Source organism: Lactuca virosa, chromosome 4 (genome assembly GCF_052849685.1).
Source record: "Lactuca virosa cultivar CGN04683 chromosome 4, Lactuca_virosa_CGN04683_v6, whole genome shotgun sequence".
In the NCBI taxonomy this organism is placed as follows: domain Eukaryota; kingdom Viridiplantae; phylum Streptophyta; class Magnoliopsida; order Asterales; family Asteraceae; genus Lactuca; species Lactuca virosa.
In genome coordinates this window covers 80,071,437-80,092,579 of record NC_136429.1, presented here as the reverse complement: position 1 = coordinate 80,092,579, position 21,143 = coordinate 80,071,437, and the positions used below count along the sequence as shown (strand labels likewise).

At 34.8% G+C, this 21,143-nt stretch overlaps 2 protein-coding genes across 2 annotated transcripts; one reads left to right on the top strand and one right to left on the bottom strand.

Annotated features, from left to right (window-relative positions):
- The first annotated feature begins 2,623 nt into the window (after positions 1–2,623).
- Positions 2,624–6,028, top strand: LOC145105726 (serine/threonine-protein phosphatase PP2A-2 catalytic subunit-like). The gene is made up of 11 exons (XM_079042806.1): positions 2,624–2,854; positions 4,228–4,284; positions 4,382–4,465; positions 4,546–4,617; positions 4,716–4,787; positions 4,862–4,902; positions 4,987–5,053; positions 5,150–5,341; positions 5,425–5,514; positions 5,594–5,701; positions 5,804–6,028. Exons 1-11 carry the CDS (start codon positions 2,765–2,767, stop codon positions 5,867–5,869), a joined length of 939 nt encoding a protein of 312 aa, XP_078898932.1. The 5' UTR covers positions 2,624–2,764; the 3' UTR covers positions 5,870–6,028.
- Positions 6,029–16,393: 10,365 nt separating this feature from the next.
- On the bottom strand, positions 16,394–18,548 carry LOC145105721 (hypothetical protein At1g04090-like). The gene is made up of 2 exons (XM_079042802.1): positions 18,177–18,548; positions 16,394–18,056 (listed from the first exon to the last, which is right to left on the bottom strand). Exons 1-2 carry the CDS (start codon positions 18,358–18,360, stop codon positions 16,483–16,485), a joined length of 1,758 nt encoding a protein of 585 aa, XP_078898928.1. The 5' UTR covers positions 18,361–18,548; the 3' UTR covers positions 16,394–16,482.
- Positions 18,549–21,143: the final 2,595 nt, after the last annotated feature.

The following is a 21,143-nucleotide window of genomic DNA, read 5'->3' as shown; positions in this document are numbered from 1 at the left end:
TCAAAAAAAGGTTAGTAAAAAGGTTATTTAAATACCTAAAAAGCATTTTATATTCATGTCAATAAAAGGGCTAATTAAGTATATAAAATAACATTTAATATTTATGTCAATATCTTAATGTTCCACAACTTATTTATGTTATGTTAGAAAAGGGTAAAAGTCAAGATTTTATGTTTTAATAAAAAATATACATATAAAATAGCAAGTTATAAATTTTTAAAAATCCACAAAGATTAAAGTGATACCAATCGATTCATGATACAGATGTCTCTAATTTTTTTAAACATTTTCGATACTATTCTAACATTATAATATAATTAACCATTTACTTTATTGATTGAGAAACGATACTCTTAAATTTGAAGAATGATCCAACATCATGAGATATACATCACTGTTGATTATTGGTTGCTCCAAGATCTTTCATTCCTACAATATAACACAACAAAACAATTATAGTATCTAATTATAATATTCGTAACATATAAATATCATGCAAAATAAAATTATAGAATTAAAAAATATAAAAAAAAAGGCAATTGGCCATATCATTCAATGTGCTTTGAAATTTTGATATAATTGCTTTAAACCAATCAAATATGTTGATCCATTGAATATTTGATATACCCAAAGAAAATCGTATCACCAATGATATATTTCACCATTAAACTCTTTCTTTTAAACATATGATAACCACAATATTCTTCTCTATTTGTATGTATTTCATATAAAATAATTAAAAAAAAGAAGTGATGCAAATATGAATAATCATACATGTGAAATCATGTTTTTATATAGGTTAACTATTTCAATTAATTAGAGTAAGTTGAAGAGCTGGAGGGTTTCAAATGAATATCGTATAAAAATAAGACTTGTATTGAATTATATTCATTTGAATGATCTTCTTTATAAGAAATAGATAGATTATAATCATGATACGATGATTGCTATAAATGGTAGAAATTAGATATGATTATAAAAAAAATCATTTTTTTAATAAATGGTTAGTGGTTAGAAGTTAGATTCACTAAGTTAATTAAATCGTCTATACTCAAATTTAAACTGAAGACATCTAATCTAAGGGGCTTCCATCTCTACCAATTGAGCTAGTCCCATGTTGACTTATAATAGTTGGTTAGTATAATTTGCACAACAGTTTAATATGAATGAATGATAAAGGACTGAATTTGATATTTCAATAGCATTAAAGGAGGTCATAGTTGGTTAGGTGGTGTTTGTTTTTTTTTTTAAATACCTCTTCAAACCTCTTAGTGCTGCGCAGCGCAGCACACGCGCAACACTTTTAAGTTCGCAGCAGTTTGTTTTTTAAAAGACTTCGGGCTCAAACACCTCTTCCCGTCCTCTTCCCCACACAACATTGGGCTTGGCTCTTCTCACCTCTTCTAACCTAATCTAAACAAAAAAAAACGTCATAAACAAAAAAAAAGAAACGCGGAAGATCGCTCCAGCCGCATTGCGTTCTCCTTCTTCGTCCGTTCTCCTTCGCTCTCTTCTCGTCGATCCTGTTGAAGACCGACTCCAGCCGTTTGCTGGTTGCCGCCGCCCCTCACCGGTTGCCGCTGCTGCTGCCCGGTGCTCGTTCTTTCCTGCCATCGTCTTCAACATCGACAGGTTAGGTTTTTTTTTTTTTTTTTTTCTGATTTCTTATTTTAGTACCGATTTTATGCTGTGTAGTACCAAATTTATGCTTTGAGTACCAATATTGTTGCTGAGATGTGAAGAATCTTTGCTAAAATCTTTGTTGAATGTTGATTTGTGATATAGTTGTTCTTATAACAAATTTTTTGCTCAAATTTATGTTTTGGTTTATGAATTTTTGTGGTGAATTTGGTATGAATGTTTGGTAAAATCATAAATCTTTGCTGAAATCATATATTTATATGCTGAAATCATAAACTTATATTGAAGAGGATGACACCATTCTCGTTGGTTACACAACGAAACATTATCCTAGCATGTTTTGTGTTTTATAATTTTATAAGAAGAGAGAGACTACGTGATGGGTATTTTGCACGATATGATGAACCAAATGTCTTGGTTCGGAATAAAAATGCAGTCGTTGATAATGATGAAGATGAGATTCCAACACATGGTACTGCAGCGGACCGTGGATATATGACCCAGTTACGGGATGAAATTGCCGAACAATTGATGCAAAATATGGAATGAGAATTATTAAAGTTTGGTTGTATGAATTTTATTTAAAAATGTTATTGTAAGACTAATTTGGTTGTTTAAATTTTATTTCAATGTTTTAAGACTACAATTATTAAATTTTTGGTATTAAAAAACTATTTTCGGTTTATTAAATTACTTTATTTTAAATTTTTTAATATCTGCAGCAGCCTGCAGACGTTAAAAAAACAAACATGCTTCTTATTATAGTCTGCAGCACTTTGGTCCACCTCTTCTGCTGCAGAGGGCTGCAGAGGTGGTCCGCAGACTTAAGACAGTTTCGCTTCGAAAAAACAAACAACACCACCTTAGCATAATTTGCACAACAGTTTAATATGAAACAAAGATAAAGGACTGAATTTGATATTTCAATAACATTAAAGGAGGTCATCTGAAATATATCTAAACAAAAGAACAAACTCGACGATTAACGAGGGTTTCATTCTTGTTCATGTTTATTTCTGATTGTGTATTCAATTGGGAAGCATTTTGATCGATAGAACGATCGATTGAATTCGAAACCCTATGTGATTATATGTATAAACACACATAATATTTATATAAGAAGATGAGTGTGGATCTGGCTTCGAACACCCATGGGAACCTGGACGAGCAGATATCACAGCTCATGCAGTGCAAGCCCTTAACCGAGCCTGAGGTTAACTTTCTCCATCGCTCTCTTTCTGTTTGAAATTTAGTTAATTTCTTTGTTTTTAAGTTACATCTTTGTTATAATTCTCGAATTCTATGTGTGATTTCTAATGGATCTGGGATTGCATCTTACGAGGGCACTAGGGTTCTGCAAATTTGATGTTAGTAAAGCGCTAACAAAATTTCAACTTGTGCTAACTTGTTCATTAGTCCGACTTAAATGACTACTTTTGCAAATCTTTTTATAGGTAATTTATTGTGTGCTTAGCGTTTACTTCCTCCATTCTAAATAAAGAACTGCATTGTGACTTTTGAATGTTTGATGGGGTATTTATCCACTTCTAGAATTTCCGAAAACTAATTGCTAAATACGTGAAACTTATTCATCATTTCCTAAAATAACAATTACATTCTGAATTTTGTAACCAAAAGAGATAGAAGTACATTTGAAACTTGTAACAAAACTAGAAATTAGTTAACTGGTACGTTTCATGCCACGTTATCTGAGTGGTTTCTTGTTCTATTTCATAACAACATAAATATGTCATCATCCAATAAATGGCCATAGGAATTTCAAGTATTAGTTGGAAGATACATCTGTGATTCAGACATGATTTTATTCTGTTTCCTTTTGTTCTTCTGTGATTCAGACATGATTTAGACACAAAGCAGTTATGGTTTTCTCCTCATGTAATTTTGATAACTGAAGTCAACTAACTTTTTAAGATCAAAACCAATGCAAAATCATCTTAGCTCAACATATGTGATAAAGTTGAAATTTATCCACACTAAACACAATTCTTATTATCTTTGGTTTAATTATTATTAGTATCATGGTTAATTGGTTACTTCTCGTGTTCAATTTAAGTTAATAATCATACTCTAATTAAATATAAATATGTTTGTATTATTATTATTTATGGAAAATAAACTATGATCAATAACAAGTCTTTGATAAACAGTCATTTGTTATTACCATCCTTTTCTATAAAGAAGGATAAAATGGTCATTTACCTGTTCATTCAGTCCAAAAAAGAAACATTTGTTACGTTATGTATACAACTCTTTAGAAAAAACAAAAAGAAACACAACGATTCATTGATGAATTCTTAAGAAATCTTAAACCATATATAACATTTCTTAATAGGGTGTTACATTATATACTTAAAGGAGTAATTATCAACATAGTTTTCAGAACTTTTATCTGTTTAAAAAAGGTTCATAAATCATAATTATTGCAAGACCTATCAGGATGCTGGTATGTACATGACTAACTCAAAATAAATGACCATTTTACCCTTCTATTTGGAATTGATGTCAAATAACACATGACTATTCATTTTAATAAAAAGATTGTAAATATTTTATATATGGATGTAGGTTAAGACCTTATGTGAGAAGGCGAAAGAGATACTAATGGCTGAAAGCAATGTTCAGGTATGACTTTTTTTCCCCTAATTTTTAATATAAAAAAATATTTATTTTCACCTTTTCTTATTATAATTTTAAATTGTTTGGATTTTCCCTTTTGCAGCCAGTAAAAAGCCCTGTGACTATCTGTGGTGATATTCACGGGCAATTTCATGATCTTGCTGAACTTTTTCGCATAGGAGGAAAGGTATTTGTCAAAAAAAAATTCTTTTTTATATTTTAAAATATTATTTATCTATATTTCTAATTTTTCAATTTCAATGGCAGTGCCCAGATACAAATTACTTGTTTATGGGAGATTATGTTGATCGAGGATATTACTCTGTCGAAACTGTTACAGTAAGCACATATCTTACTATTTTTTTTTATTTTTATAAAATAATAAAAAATAAAAAGGTTGATTTAAAAAATTGTAAAATTCAACTCTTTATTTTCAGCTGTTGGTGGCTCTGAAAGTTCGTTACCCTCAACGCATCACAATTTTAAGAGGAAACCATGAAAGCCGTCAGGTATTCTACTTTTATTTTATTTTTCATTTTTCATGTTTTTATTCAAATAAATAAAAACTAATTTTCGTATACAGATCACTCAAGTCTATGGGTTTTATGATGAATGCCTTCGAAAGTGAGTTCAACTTTTTAATTTTTCTTTTTAATATTATATTTGATTTTATTTTTCAGCCTCTGAAAATATTTTTATAAATTATAGGTATGGGAGTGCTAATGTTTGGAAGACTTTTACAGATCTGTTTGATTACTTCCCATTAACAGCATTGGTTAGTAATAGACTAATAGTATATTATGCTTATTATTTGTTACTATATAAATGTACAAATTTAAAAATTTGTTATATATTTTTATTACTATATTAGGTTGAATCAGAAATATTCTGCCTTCATGGTGGTTTGTCACCTTCAATTGAAACTCTTGATAGTATAAGAAATTTTGATCGAGTGCAAGAGGTCCCACATGAAGGTCCGATGTGTGATCTTTTATGGTCCGACCCGGATGACAGATGCGGGTGGGGAATTTCGCCCCGTGGAGCCGGATACACTTTTGGCCAGGTAATAATAATTAATAAATCTCTCTCCCTTTTTTTTTATAAACATTTTTTGTGTATATATATTTGTAACATAAACTTTTGTAGGATATTTCTGAGCAATTTAATCATACAAACGGATTGAAGCTTATTGCTAGAGCTCATCAGCTGGTCATGGAGGGATTCAACTGGGGACATGTAATATTTTATTTTTTGGTTTATGTTTTTTAATTTAAGTAGTGAACTTTTTATAAAAAATAAAAAATTTGTTTGACAGGAGCAAAAGGTTGTGACTATATTTAGTGCACCGAATTATTGCTATCGATGTGGGAATATGGCGTCTATTTTGGAAGTGGATGATTGCAAGGGTCACACGTTTATCCAGGTCATAAATTGAAAATAATTTTAAATATTTTGTGACACTTGAATAATAAATATATATACATGTGAAATAAGTAAATTTAAAATTGATTAAATAATGTTGCAGTTTGATCCTGCTCCAAGGAGAGGAGAACCAGATGTAACAAGACGAACACCTGATTATTTCCTGTGAGCTTCTGTACCTGATTCATGGTCATTTGCTTTTTTTTTTTTATGGGTTTTGTGAGAGTGATTTATTTAGTCATGGGTTGATCAAAGTTTGATTAGTTGAAGCTTACATAAAATTAAATATTTGTATTGTTAATTTAAGCAATTGCCCTTGAGAAGAGAAGTGATCTATTTTGTTTCCTAGTATTAGTATATGGTTTATCGGTTGTGTTTTGTTTAATTTTTCTCATGAAACTGATTTCAAGTCAAGATATCATATCGTATATCATTAATCAAATCAGCCAAATCAGAAATCCTGGTATATGTTGGTATCATGTGCCTTGGTTAAGGTTCCGCAAACATATCAACAAAAAAGAAAGATGCACAGAACTCTTTAACGCTGATGTGGTATTTCCTATTAACACACACACATATATTAAAATCTGTGATATTATTGAGTTACATAGTGTGATTGGCTCTAAAACCTATCACTTATGAGAACAAGCAATGGGGTCAGCTATGAAGAGGATACGGGAGTATTGAGAAGCAAGATAAATATACTATTGATAAAGGGGTATATATATGATACATAACATATGCTACAAAAGTGGAACAGAAGTATAATATCCTAAAATATAGGAACCAATATCTTGAATGAGTATTCTTATCTTTATCTCTTATATGCCCCCTCAAAATGGGTGATCTTTCTGTGAAACCAATCTTGAAAACTAGTGATTCAAGTTGAGGACGGGATAGATGCTTTGTTAAAAAATCAGCAAGTTGATCACTTGAACGGACATGTGAAACCCGTAATGTGCCATTTTGAACTTGTTCCCGGATGAAGTGATATGCTTTCGAGTGAAAAATCGGATTTGTGCAAAGGTTTGTAGCTCCAGTATTATCACAACAGTTATCAACTGGAGTAGTTGAGACAGCAAAGCCAATTACGCTGAGAAGATTTTGGACCTACATTAGTTCAATAGTTGCTGCTACAACTTTATATTCTGCTTCGGTAGAAGACCGGGCTACCGATTTTTGCTTCTTAGAACTCCAAGTGATATGATTTTTACCAAGAAAGACAATGTGACCCGTAGTTGAAGTGTAGTCATCTTTGTTCATTGCCCAATCGACATCAGCAAAAGCGTGTAGAGTAAATGGTGAATCACGAACAATATGAATTCCTTTTTCCAATGTACCACAAAGATATCAGAAGAGGCGTTTAACCGCTGCCCAATGCGTATTGCGTGGCTTGTGCATGTACTGTGACAACTTGTTGACAGCATATAAGACATAAGTATTGTTAATGTAAGATATTGAAGACTTCTAACTGCTGCCCAATACTCAGTTGGATCATCTGGATCATCTAGAAGATCTCTCGACATTAACGTTAAAGGAGGATTAGCAACCACAGGTGTTGAAGTTGGTTTTCCATATTGCATATTGAAACGTTCAAGAAGATCCATAATATACTTCATTTGACTAAGAAATAGACCTTTTGGTGTAGGTGTAACTTCAGCTCCAATAAAATAAGATAAAGTTCCAAAATCTTTCAATGAAAATCTATTGGCCAAACTTTTGATAAAAACATCAAGATTAGTAGCATTTGGACTGGTGATAATAATATCATCCACGTACAAAATGAGATAAAGAGGGTTGGTGGATTAATTATAGATGAATAGTGATGCATCAACAATCGATCTTTTGAAACCAAAGACAAGAAGAAATTTTGTGAGTTCCGTATACCAAGCCTTAGGGGCTTGTTTTAGCCAATAAATAGCCTTTCGGAGTTTGCACACGTGAGTAGGAAAGTTCACATCCGTGAACCCATATGGTCGCGACATAAAAACTGTTGGATTAGGTGTCTAAGCCCATAACTATTTTTGGTATGTACTTGATTTGATTATGAGCATAGTCCTTTTGGGTTGCCTTCACCATAGCAACTGATAGGATGAATTATGGAGAAAGAGGATTAATTATGATTTATTAATATATTATAAGAATAAGATATTAATTGAGAAATCATATTATTTAATTAGTATTGATCAGAAATTAATTTGGTGATCAAAAGAGACTGATTAAATTAGTGGGAACTGATTATGTAAATCAGTAATATTTATAGTTTGTGCTTATGGACCTTATTGGTATAAGGTGGACGAAATCTATATGAGAGTCCATAAAGATTTCGTCCAAGGCTTGTCCAATGGGAGTCCATATGTTGCTTAGGGCCTAAGCAAGGGAATTAGGGTTTCCAAGTTGAAAACCCTAGTAATCCTCAACTATAAAAGGAACCCCAAATGACTCTCAAAATCGACCTATGCCTTTAGAAGGAACCCTAGCCGACTTTTGAAGCCTCCTCCTCCTCTCTCTCTCTCTCTCTCTCTTGTTCTTCCTTGTTGCTAGTGGTGTTTGTGACTCCATTAAAGGTGCAACACTTGGGGCACTAAGCTTTCAAAGGTCAAGGAATTCTTGTTATTACAATATAACAAGTGAGGTAAAGTTTCTAACTCTAATCATATGTGATTTTCGATATATGTATGCTAGTCATAGGGTTATTGCTTTGGTATTCAATGTTGTATGTTCAAATTAGAAAAACCTAGATCCAAAGCAATTAGGGGTGCATGTACACCATAGGATGTTGTTATGCTCAAAACCCAACAAAAACCTCCTCATGAAGCGTGCCATTTAGGAATGCATTATTGATGTCAAGCTGCCAAAGATGCCAATTGTTTGTTACAACTAGAGTGTGTAAGGTACGAATGGGAGTTGGTTTCACTACAGGACTGAATGTTTCGGTGTAGTTAATTCCAGGTCGTTGAAAACCTTTTGCAACTAATCAAGCTCGGTACCGTTGCATGCTACCATCAGGATTGTATTTTATTCGAAACACCCATTTACATTTGATAAGGTTTTGTTTCTTATCGGGTGACACTAAATCCTAGGTTCCAAGTTTGTGAAGAGCTTCAATTTCTTCAACCATAGCTTTTTTCCAGAGAGGGTCTTTGAGAGTTTGACTGGTGGGTTCAATGTGTTTTGACTGAAGAATGGTATTGTAATTGTATTTGGGATTAGGTTTGTGAATGTTGTTTTTTGGCACGTGTTAAAATACCCGTAATGGGAGATGGAGGGTTGTTTTGAGTTGATGGAGAGTTGTTACTTGAAGTGAAGCTATTTGAGGGCTGTTGGTTGGGTTCTAAAATTGGTGTAGGAGTATGTGATGTGTTTTGGGTTACTGTTGGTGGTGATTGGTTTCTGTGGGTTGGCGAGAATGAGTTGGAACCATTCGCATGTGTTGGAATTATAGTCAAGAGGATAGGAATTGCCATATTACTCCACTTATCGGGAGAAGCTGTATGTTATATGTTCTTTTGAGCTATCAAATTAGCATATGGAATCTCAGTTTCTACAAATCGTACATGGCGAGAAGTGTAGACCTTATGAGTGATAGGGTCTAAACAATGATAGGCACTTTGAGTTTTAGAGTATCCAATGAAAATACAGGGAACAAATTTTAGGTCCATTTTGTGTTGTGTATAAGGTGTTAACCACAGATAATAAAGACATCCAAAGCTGCGATGTTTAAGATAATTAGGAGGTGACCCGAAAAGACGATGAAACGGTGATTGATTTGAGAGAGTATGTGTAGGAAGTCTATTAATGAGGTATGTAGCAGTGGTGAAGGCATAAGACCAAAAACTTAAAGGAAGTTTAGAATGAGCAAGTATAGAAAGTCCTGTTTCAGCAATATGACGATGACGTCTTTCAGCATAACCATTGTGCTTAGGTGTATAGGGTGGAGATGTGAGATGAGAGATACTATTGATTGTAAAATAAGTTTCTAAAGCTTGATATCCCCCCCCCCCACATTGTCAGAGTAAAGACTTTTGATGGTTTTACCAAAATAATTTTCAACTAAAGCTTTGAATCGAACAAAAGTCAACTTTGTATCGGATTTTCTTTTAAGAGGGTAAAACCAAATGTACTTAGCAAAATGATAAAAAAATGACATAGTAGTTGTACCCATCAAGAGAATAAACTGGAGATGTCCATAAATCTATGTAAAGAAGATCAAGAGGTGCATGAGACTGTAAAGTATTGGAACCAAAAGGAAGTTTATGACTTTTATTACATTGACACGCATTGCAATTGAAAGAAAGATCACTAGAAATCTAAAGCTGAAAGGTAGATACTAAAGTATTGAAAGTATATTGAGATGGATATCTTAGACGATGGTGCCGATTTATTGTTGAAGCTTTAACACTTGAAAATGCTCGAATGGGTGTTGCAGAAGGCCATTCATAAATGCCTTGTTTAACCGGTCCCTTGAGAAGATGAACCCCCGTAGGACAATCCTTTAACAAAATCATCTAATGAAAATTCAATTAGAAGATTGTTATGAAGACATAACTGATAGATGTACATAATGTTATGATTCATAGTAGGAGCACATAAAACATTTAATAAAGATAAAGATTTGGAAGAGGTGGGAATGGAGAATGAACCAATGTGAGTGATGGGAACACCCGTGCCATTCCCAATGATTATTTCTTCCAAGCCATCATACGGATGATGAAGTCTAGATCATGGGTAACATAATGAGAGGCATCTATATCTAGTAGCCATGGAGAATGTTCAGATGAGCCAGTAGTAGCAACATAGGCTTGTGGAGTGGACTGGTTAGTAGACGGGGATGGTGACTGATTGGTTTTGGGCCTTTGAGGTGTGCGGATATTGGGAAAACTAGCTTGGAAGATTGGACATCTTTGAAGAGAGTGACCAAAGGTATGACATCACTGACATTTTCCTTGATACCCTGTTGTGTTGGTCATGTTGGAACGTCTGGTAGCAGAGTTGTTTTTGTAGGGATGTTGCAATCGGTAATTGTTTTGTGGAAGAGGGTAAGTAGATCTAATGGTGGTTGCATGAGCAGTAGCTAGGAGATTAAGAGAAGTGGTTTGTGATTTGATAGAAAGCTCTCTATTCAATAATTTTTCATGAAGTTCATTAAAGCTAATCGGTGTATCATGAGCATGAACAACATCAGTGACTCCTTGATAGCTAGATTCAAAGGCTATCAAGAACTTTATCTGTGATGTCTTCTGGATTCATAGGTTCACCAAGAATGGCTAGTTGACCGGTACACATCTTTATGCCATTCATGTATTCTGTGATTGATTGAAAGCCTTTGGTAATGGCCTTCAAATTGGATCTGACAGATTTGAGATGACCACGCGATTGTCTAGCAAATGTGTTGGCAAGTGTTTCCCATGCATTTTTGCTAGTTATTGATCGAGATATGAGTGGAACAAGGGTTGGTTCCAGGCTGCTAATAAGTGCTCCAAAAAGGAGTTTGTCTTGCTGAATCCAAGTAGTATAAGCAGGATTCGTAGTGGTGGTGGATGCAACTGTAGTTGATGTAGTGGTAACAGTAGGAGATGGTGCTGGAAAGGTACCATCTAGGAACTTCAAGAGACCGTATCCAATGAGGGTTGCTTCGATTTGGATTTTCCATGACAAATAGTGTAACATCCTGATTTTAGGTACTTTTTATTGATTATTGAATCTTTATCAAAAGTGGCACATTTGGTCCCTTAGAGTGAATGGCTTGCAAATTGGTTGTACGGAGGGTGTACGTAAGAGTACGCGCAACATACTTATGCAGTTTGGAACACGGATGACCAAATAGTACGCTAGGCATACATGTGGTGCGTCAGACGTACTAGCCCAGACTTCAAACCCTAATCTTAAGGGTTGCCCCTATTTAAAGAACATTATGTCTTCATTTGATCATCCTTATCATCCACCAAACCCTGCCTAAAACCCTAATCCTGAGTTGTCTTGCTTGTGTGAGCTTTTGCAAGTTTTTGAGTGTTCTTGGTGCTTGTAGTGGAAGAATGAGACTAGAGAAGAAGGAGTGGGTGCTAGCAAGCTTGAAGATCCAAAAACCTTTCCTCTTTGTGCATCATTTTCAGGTACAAAGTCTATACCTTGGCAAGCTTTTCATTAGATCTTCATGGTTGAAGTTTTATGAACTTTTGTCCCCAAGATTGGACCTTTATGAGTTTGGAGCACTCCAGGAAATTGTAGTCGTCCTTTCATGCATTTTAGGACCTATGGATTCATAAAAATGGTTGCTTGATTATTCCTTTTGGTTCATGCATGAGTATAGTAGCTTAGAGTGTGTTACAAGTTAAAGTTATTGCATTGGGTCCTTCCTAGCCATGAAAAGGCTTAAAGCCAACGACTTTATGGTTTAAGACATCTTAGAATAGTCAGATCTAAGGTTGGGCTAGTTGTCTTAAGTGATTAAGACACTAAGTTGGTGGAAGTAGAGGCAGACGGAGTACGCCGGGCGTACTCCTGGCTACGCCCCATGTAGCCGGTTATGCCCCCGATGGATGCTGATTTCGTTGTACGCCCCGCGTAAGAAGTGGTACGCCCAGCGTACTCGCTGGGCAGTTGACTTTTGACCTTTGGTCAAGATTTGGGGTTTTGGACCATGAGAAGGGAAAAATAGTATTTTTTCCCCTTAGGAGATTTAGTTGTGGGATTTGGACTCACAAGTGGGCTTTGGACCTTTATTATTAGTTAAGGTTAATTATTTTGTTGATTAGGCAGAGTCTAGATCCGGCAGTTCGGGTGTGAGATTTATTTGTCGTCAATATCAGGTGAGTCTCCTCATTTATTCTTACCTGTATGGTAGAATAGCTGTATTTGTACTGACCAGCTGGGTCTAGATGTTATGATTATGTTATGCTGTGTATATGTGATTGGGACTGTAGATAGTCTCCAGGGTTGCTAATAATAGGGCTGTCAAATATGTACCACGGAAAACCAACCAACATGTTACCAACCAAACCAAAAATGTTGGTAACCAATATGTTTGGTAGCCAACATGTTTGGTTGGTAGTACCATACCAATTGAGGAATCATGGTACGGTAGTGGTACAAAATTTTCAATACCACGATAATACCAACCAACCAATTCAATATATATATATATATATATATATATATATATATATATATATATATATATTGCATATTTAAAGTTTTAATATGTTTGGTGTTTAATATTATATTAGCATTCAATGTATTAGTAAAGCTTAAAGTTTTAAACTAATGATAGCGTGTCCAATTTTCCTCTGGTATTTGAAATTATAAACTCATGGTAGACATTAATAAAATCTTTTTGGATCGACTTTTGAATCCCAACCATTACCAAACTCGAATTCACAAAACCTCATTCACATTTCACAATGTTCAAGAACATGTAAATCGTTATTTACAAATTTCTCATACATCTTGATATATACCATTACCAACTTGTACCAACCGAGCTTATTGGTAGCCAAACAAGTTGGTACCAACTATAGTTGGTACGGTAGTGGTAGCAAAAAATTTATACCAACTACAATTGGTACGGTACATGGTTTAGGCAAAAAATAATCGGTACCGTACCAATTCCACCCCTAGCTGATAACCCACAGGGCATGCTGTTAGCCCACTAGGACTGCTGATAGTCCCCAGGGTTGCTGATAACCCATAGCTGTTTATTTTATGTTGTGTTGTATGTGGTATCTTGGGGAAATCACTAAGCTTTGTGCTTACAGTTGTTGATTTATATGTGACAGGTACTTCCAAGGACCGCGAGAAGGCGAAGGTCTGATTGTACACACTTGCTGGGAGATTTACTACTGGAACAATTTTATGAACTCTGATATTTGTGATACTGGTTGTTTTGGGATAGTATGTATTTGATAACTTGGTTGTGAAATCTTAATTTTAGTAATTTAAAAATGAAAATTTTGGGTTAAGATTTAAGGTGTTACAAATAGTTGGTAGTTGTTAGTTTTAGGATGTTGGTGAGATTAACAACTACCAGTGGAGTAGTGGGATCATCCGCATTTGGAATGGTGACTGAAGCCATTGAAGACGTGCTTGAGGAAGCAAGAAGAAAAAAAATGAATTATGGCTAGGATGAAGCCTGCTCTAATACCATGAAGAGGATACCAGAATATTGAGAAGGAAGATAAATATCGTCTATTGATACATGGGTATATATAATTCATAACATATGCTACAAAAGTGGAACAGAAGTATAATATCCTAAAATACAGGAACTAATTATCTTGAATGAATATTCTTATCTTTATCTCTTATACGCTCGACACGGTCAAAGGGACATTGCCACATGAAGAAATTTTTGGAATTAGAGGGTGGTTTGACAAAAAAAACTTATTGCTTATTAACTTATAGCTTATTGGCTTATAAGCTAATAAGTTAGAGGAGAGTAACTTATGAAATGCTACACAAGTTCATATTATGCCTAAAAAGAGGTATGCCTTCCCAGCGAGGAAGACCGCTTTTTCCATCATCCAAGTCCATCTCCGACCCCCTTCTTCCTAAAGCCCCGCTCCAGCCTAAAGGAAAATGGATCAAATGGGCTCCTCCTCCTTTTGGTATTTTGAAGTTGAACACAGATGGTTCTTCAAGGAATGGCATGGCAGCAGGTGGTGGCATTCGAGCCCTTTAGTTCGTTATCAAGCAGCTTAGAGGGTGATCGCTGGCCACAAACTTGCAAGAGTCAGCTATTTGTTCACCTTCAAGCGATTACAGTCTCTTTCCCAGGGTCACTTTCCCAGGGTCAGACTACTCCATAAGATCAGCAGTCTAGGGTGTTTCAGATATTAATTTATCAGAAAACTCCATAGGGATCTCGAACATTCTGGAAGGGACTTGGGATGTTTTGTATTTGATATTAGGTCATATATATCTCTTTTGTACGTATATATCCCACAACAACTGTAAAATGTAAAACTTAATAGAAACATATTTAGTTTGTGTATGTATGTAGCATGACTATCCCAATCGTGTGAAACATAAATTCTTGTATGTTTTTTTATTAGTATTTATATCGTATATTAATATGCACATTTCTTTTTTAACCCAAACATATATTTGCACGCCACAATTTAAAATAATAATTTCGTTATGAAATTTAGAGAGTTTTTTTGCCGGAAGATAAATCTTGCAAGAAACAACATAATAGAATTGGTTGTCATGTAGCAAGATAAAAGAAACCTGAAAAGAAACAACAATCTAATATTTAGAATGATGATTCCAAATAATTTATACTTGAAGATATTCAAAATTAGATGGAAGTCAAAAAGATAAAATATGAGTGTGCATAATATGTAGAAACGTAACGTATTGGAAACCATTTGAAATATGCTTCTTATCCTAACACCAATATCTTTCTTCATATAAATTCGATTTTAGAATATAGAAATTATTATATTTATCAGATTAATGTATTATAGGGTTGTTATTCGGGTCATAATCGGACCGAACTGACCCAAACCCGAATAACCCGGAAACCGAATAAGGATAATTGCATGAATTGAAAACCGAACCGATTAACCAATACGGGTTCGGTTCGGTTATTACCCGAATAACCTGAATAACATATACAAAATGATTAAGGACATAATATAACTGAAAAAAACGAATAAACCATATTAGGATTCTATAACCCGGATAATAGAATATCAATGTACTTTTATACATCAACATAAAACATTCAAAGACTAACATAACACAATAACCTATTGAAAGAATAACATTTACATAGTAGATTAACATAATGAGAATTAACTTCTTACTTGAGTTTCTTGAGTTGAAGCCTAATTTTTTATGATTAGACAAAGTAGGAATTCGTAAATACTTAAAGACAATATGAATGGTCAATTTTTGAAAGTCTGAAACAAGAGGAAGAATCGACAAAAGTGATTTCGAGTTTGGAAATAGTTGAGAAGATTTGTCGATTTTGAAACGACGAGAACGAGCGTAAAGTTTTTTTTTCCTGTTATGAACGACGAGGACAAAAGTATGAATCTTGATTTTGATTTCTGACGTTAAGAAAAAGGGGACGAAGAATGCTTATTCGGGTCGGGTATTTAGAACCGAATAAGCTCTTATTTGGATAACCCGAACCGAATAACCTGAGAACCGAATAAACATAACATAGATACCCAAAACCCGAATTAAATTGTTTATTGGGGCCTAATTCGGTTCGGTTTGGGTTTTCGGACTAAATTCTCATCCGTAAATGTAAATTCTAACTTTTTAAGTTGCTAAGTTAAATTAGTTTCTTGTCAAAAGCCAATATTATATAAATTGATTTAAACTACATGACAAATAAAACTTTACAAGTTTTAAATGACCAAATTGAATATTGGTTGATTCGTGCTATGAAAACTTGAAACAACGTTTGTCAAGATGCTCAATATTTATATTTATATTATTTTATATAAACTGAAATGTCCATTTTAATTCGTCATAAATATATTACTATTAAGATTTTTTAATTGTATTTTACAGTTTTACTTATTACCAATTTATCTAAATGATATTACTACCTTTGACATCATCGGCGTTAGATACCAAATGACAAAATTTGTCAAATAGTACAATCGTATAAAACAAAAACGAAGGAATATGCCGTTTATAACTTTATATACAATCTTATTTTTCACAAACAACCCTCGGCTTTTCATATATATATGATACATTTTTTTTTTATCATTTTATAAACCAATCAGAAATTTGTAACAAAATTTAATATAAAACAAGAATTCATCACATTTCATCTCTACTCCAACTGTTTTTCACTTTGGGTCCCGTGGGCCCATCCTCACCCAACACCTCTCTCGGAATACTCTTGATTAACTTGTCAAAAGCAGATTTCAACTTCCCTATCATAACCTTCTCCAATTTATTAATTTCTTTGTCAAGGTCATAATCAATTTTTGGACCCCATTTTCTCAAATAGTTTAACCATGGTGGCTCAACCACTATCGACCCTAAGTACTCCGCCGCAACCACCATCGCCCTAACGCCCGTATCCATCACCTTATCACTTTTTGCAGTATCGTCTCTTATTCCAACATCGACCCCTTGGGGGCCAATCAACACTAATCCTGGTTTAGGGTAGGAGGCGTGACCATTTAATGAGGAGTACACTATTGGTTTATTACCACTAGCGTACTCAAGAATCGAAGCACTCATCCATATCCCCCAACTATGTTGTGCAAAAAAAACGCTGTTTAATTCACCGTTGAAATTGCTGACCCTTAATGTAACGTGCTCCCAATCACCCACATGTTCCCCTATTTTTCCCAATGAAATGTTGATTAACCCAACTTTGGCTCTTGATGCCCCATTAAAAGGATAAAAGAGCCAAATGGCAATATCCGTAAATAACCCTCCATACATGGGTTTGATGTGGAAATAAGCATTTGAATCTTGTAAGTCGCCTTTCTTAACCCTTTCTTTACTTGAACCATCTTTTGGGAGGTCAAGCCAATATGGGTCATCATTTGAACCACCTTGTGGGAGATTCGAACCATTTTGGGCAATAAGGGTAGGGTTGGACTCATCTCCTTTGTGGTAGACCAAAGCCCCATTTTGAAAGAACCAATCAACGGAAGAAGGAAGGTAGAGTTCGTTAGGATGAAAGTAAACAACCGGAGAATATGTTTGAATTAAGGTTTCAATTTGGTTCAAATTTGGCATCGAATTTACCAAACTACCCTTCAAATTCTTCAAACAAGATATTGACAATGTGTTGCTCCCGATCCCATTTTCAACCACAAAACCTCCCATCGGTGCACCCATGGCTTCAACACCTCTATTTATTGGCCTACTACTATATACATTGAACCCATTCGCATTTAAACTCTTATTTGGTCCCCATATCCATGTGTCGCTCTCCAAAGAGTCCGTTAAGTCAGACCTAACACAACAGACTCTTTCAAGAGGAGGTTTATCTGATGTGCTAGTAACGACGTACCCAATGGCCCTATAGCCATCGGGTGGGTTTGGAAACCAGATGTAGCCATCCCCATCTTTCTTGATATTGAGAGAGACACTACTCCAAACAAGAGTGTAATCAATTGGTAGTTTGAGAGTAGGGTTTGAAGAGTCATTTGTGACATCTTTACCTACAAGAACATGCCCAAATAAAGGCATGTTGTTTGGTTGGCTATAAAACCCTAAAATAAAAAACCCTTGGGGGATGGAAACCGGGTTATAAAAGGTTGCACCGACATTTCCGGGTCCTCCCTCATTGGCTGCCCATATCTTGTCGAATGTTGATACTTGACTAACTTGTAATCCTCCTAAATCCATGGTTCCGCCACCAAACCCTCCACCTAAAACCAAATTTGAAAACTACACATCAAATATCCTTGTGAATATATATACAAGTCAATGTCAATGTGGTTTCAATGTCTTAAGGAAGAAAATGAAAAGAAATATATATACAAACAAACCTGGAGGCCAATTAGGCAACGGGGAAGGAAGTTTGAAGCTAGTTTGGATCCCAGCAAGCTCCCTCCTTGACGAACCATCTTCTAAAGAAGGCAATGACAGGTTCAACGATTCCACCATTGTTGTGCCATTGAAGAACAAGAAGATTATAACAACAGAGAAGAATACACTGAATGATGAATCCATCTTGAATAAGATGGACCCAACTTTCGATAACAATAAAACAAATGATGCTTCCTTTATTGTACAAATCCTGGGGGTTGCTCAGAACTGGTTTTGTGTGTATATGTAGTCGTGGATATCATCGACTGTTTGTTGTGTGGTGTTATGGATATGCATGTGAATGGCCAGTATGCTAATTAAATAGAGATAGATAGATGGGAAGTTACCAGAAATTTGGGAGAATGGCAAAAATTTGCACCTTTATTTTAATAGTAGTTATGGATATTATATTTTTCTTTAATGTGTATTAAATTGGTTTGTAACGTTTCTGTTTTATAAACATATATATAGGTAATTAACTGTAGTATTTTATTTTTGGAAATGTGTTAGTTATAAATTATTATTAGAAAAGAGAAGTTGTTATCGAATGAATTGATACGTTTACACTCGAAAAACATTAGTTTTATCATTGTTTTGTCGGATCTAATGTTTAAAGTTTTGACTTTAGGCTTTTGTTTTATTTTTTCTATACCTTCTACCACGTCAACTTCTTCTGGGAGATAATATTCGGTGTAGATGTATCATGTATGCAGGTTAACTTGGTTTGTTAACATGATCGATCAAATGATTACACAAAGAATATGTTAGGTCTTTCTCTAGAGGCTAGTTTTTATGAACATTATTATGAAACGTGTATAATCATGGTTGATAGGAGATTGATCGTGAACACATTGAGTTTGACTTTTTTTTTTTTACTTTATAATTTCATTTTAGTCACGAAAAATCTCATGCTTTCCAGCAGGTATATATATGTAATATAATCAATATAACTTTATTGTCAAGTGTAAAACACCACATCCAACAAATAATTGCAAAGATACAACAAATTTAAATGTGGAATATGTCAAAGTTTTGGAAGAATAAATAACACAACTATTTATTGTTATATATAGAATGTTTTGATATTCATACAAATAAAAATATAAAACGGGCTCTTGGCTTAATCTAAACCCTAATGAGAATTAGTTTAACCCTAATCACTAACATCCTCCTGCAGTTTGATCGAGAAGAGATGACTAAACTAGAAAAATAAACAAAAAACAAAACATAAAAAAAACATAGATGAAGACAGCGGCAAGGACGGTTGCAGAGCTCGCGATGACACAAACAGTGACTGCTCGTTGGAGAAGAAGAAACGGTTCCGTTGTAGAAGAAAAGATAATCGATGGAGGTGGCAAAAATCATGGAGTTGATGACAGAGGAGTCTAGAGAAAGGTAGCGAGAGAGAAAGATGGCTCGAGATACAACGGATGAACCCAATTCCAACGAGATCGATGATTGTAGTGTTGATAGAAGGGGGGGGGGGGGGGAGAGAACTGAAGATGAGAGGCTGCCAGACGGAGAAGATGTTGTCTAAGGGAGGAAGCAACAACATCAGAAGAGCCTGACACGGAAAAGATATCCGTAGAAGAAGAGGCCAACCGAGGAGAGGGACCATCCGAGGATGAAGCAGAAGGAGACGAGGCAGTAGAAGCAGTCGAGGAAGGAGCTCTGGTTTGATGTCTGGAGAAGAGGCCGACCGAGGAGAGGGGCCATCCGAGGATGAAGCAGAAGGAGACTTGCCAGTAGAAGAAGTCGAAGAAGGAACTCTAGTTTGATGACGGTAGCTATATTGTTATTTAGGAGGATAAACACACCAATGGTTTTAAAAATATGTTAACATGCCTACTTCTTGAACATTTTCTTAAACATCAGGCATATGCCTATAATGTCTCTATATTGTTTTAAAGTTCTAGAAGTATAGTGTTTAACATCATACATCTTACATAATTGGCATCATTGAGGTGATCTCGTAGGAACATCTCACATCCCTTGATTCTCCTAAGTCACACTCATCGGGAACTAGTTTGTCTGGTTGGGAATTGGTTTGTCAAGAGCATAAAGTTTACATTCAATTCTAAGAACGATTATTAGGTTCCAATGTCATTTAGGGGTCTTATGATTTAGTTTATAATCGTGTCCAAAAAATGCAATTTAACATGTTTGATATTATGTTTAAACTCTTGGACTCGGTCCAAGGTATGGACTTGATCCATCAAAAGTGAAGGATTCGGTCCCCTCTTTCACAAAGCAGGATTTGCTCCAAGGTTTGAACAAAAAACCATGTTACCGTTTTTCCCTACACATGCCTCCGCAGAGCAGGATTCAATTTTTTGCTATGAAATAATCAATTTACTGTTGTGAATATTAAAATTTTTTTGTTGAGATTTTGTTGTTGCTATTTGTTATGGTCGTTCTTGTTGACTGTTGTTGTGCTGTGATTTTTTTATACAATTGTGTGGCCCAAATGGAATAACTAAATGAGTAATTTGTGTGTATGTTTGTATATTTGTTTCTATGTGTGTATATTGTTGTGTATGTGTATGTATTTTTTTACCCTTATGTGTGTATGCATTGTTTGGGCATAGTCTGTAATGGTAAATAACTTAATTCGTTCAGCAACTTTTAAGTGTATTCAGACACCTAATTGGAGTTAAATAGATGATACTTTTGTTGATTTTGCAGCATGCTGCTGGAGGGATACTTGGATTGGTGGTGGGGATCCTTGTAGAAACATGAGCTTTTAGAATTGCATGCTAGTATGGTTTTCAGATACGTGGATAAAATGGCTTGATTAGTGTATACTGGTTAGATTTTCCGTTGCCTGGATGCTGCTTGCTTTGTGCTTTGTGGGACTCTTAGCGATGTGGATCAACTACTAAGTGAATATGCTAAGTAACATGTGGAACATGTTAAATAATCACAGA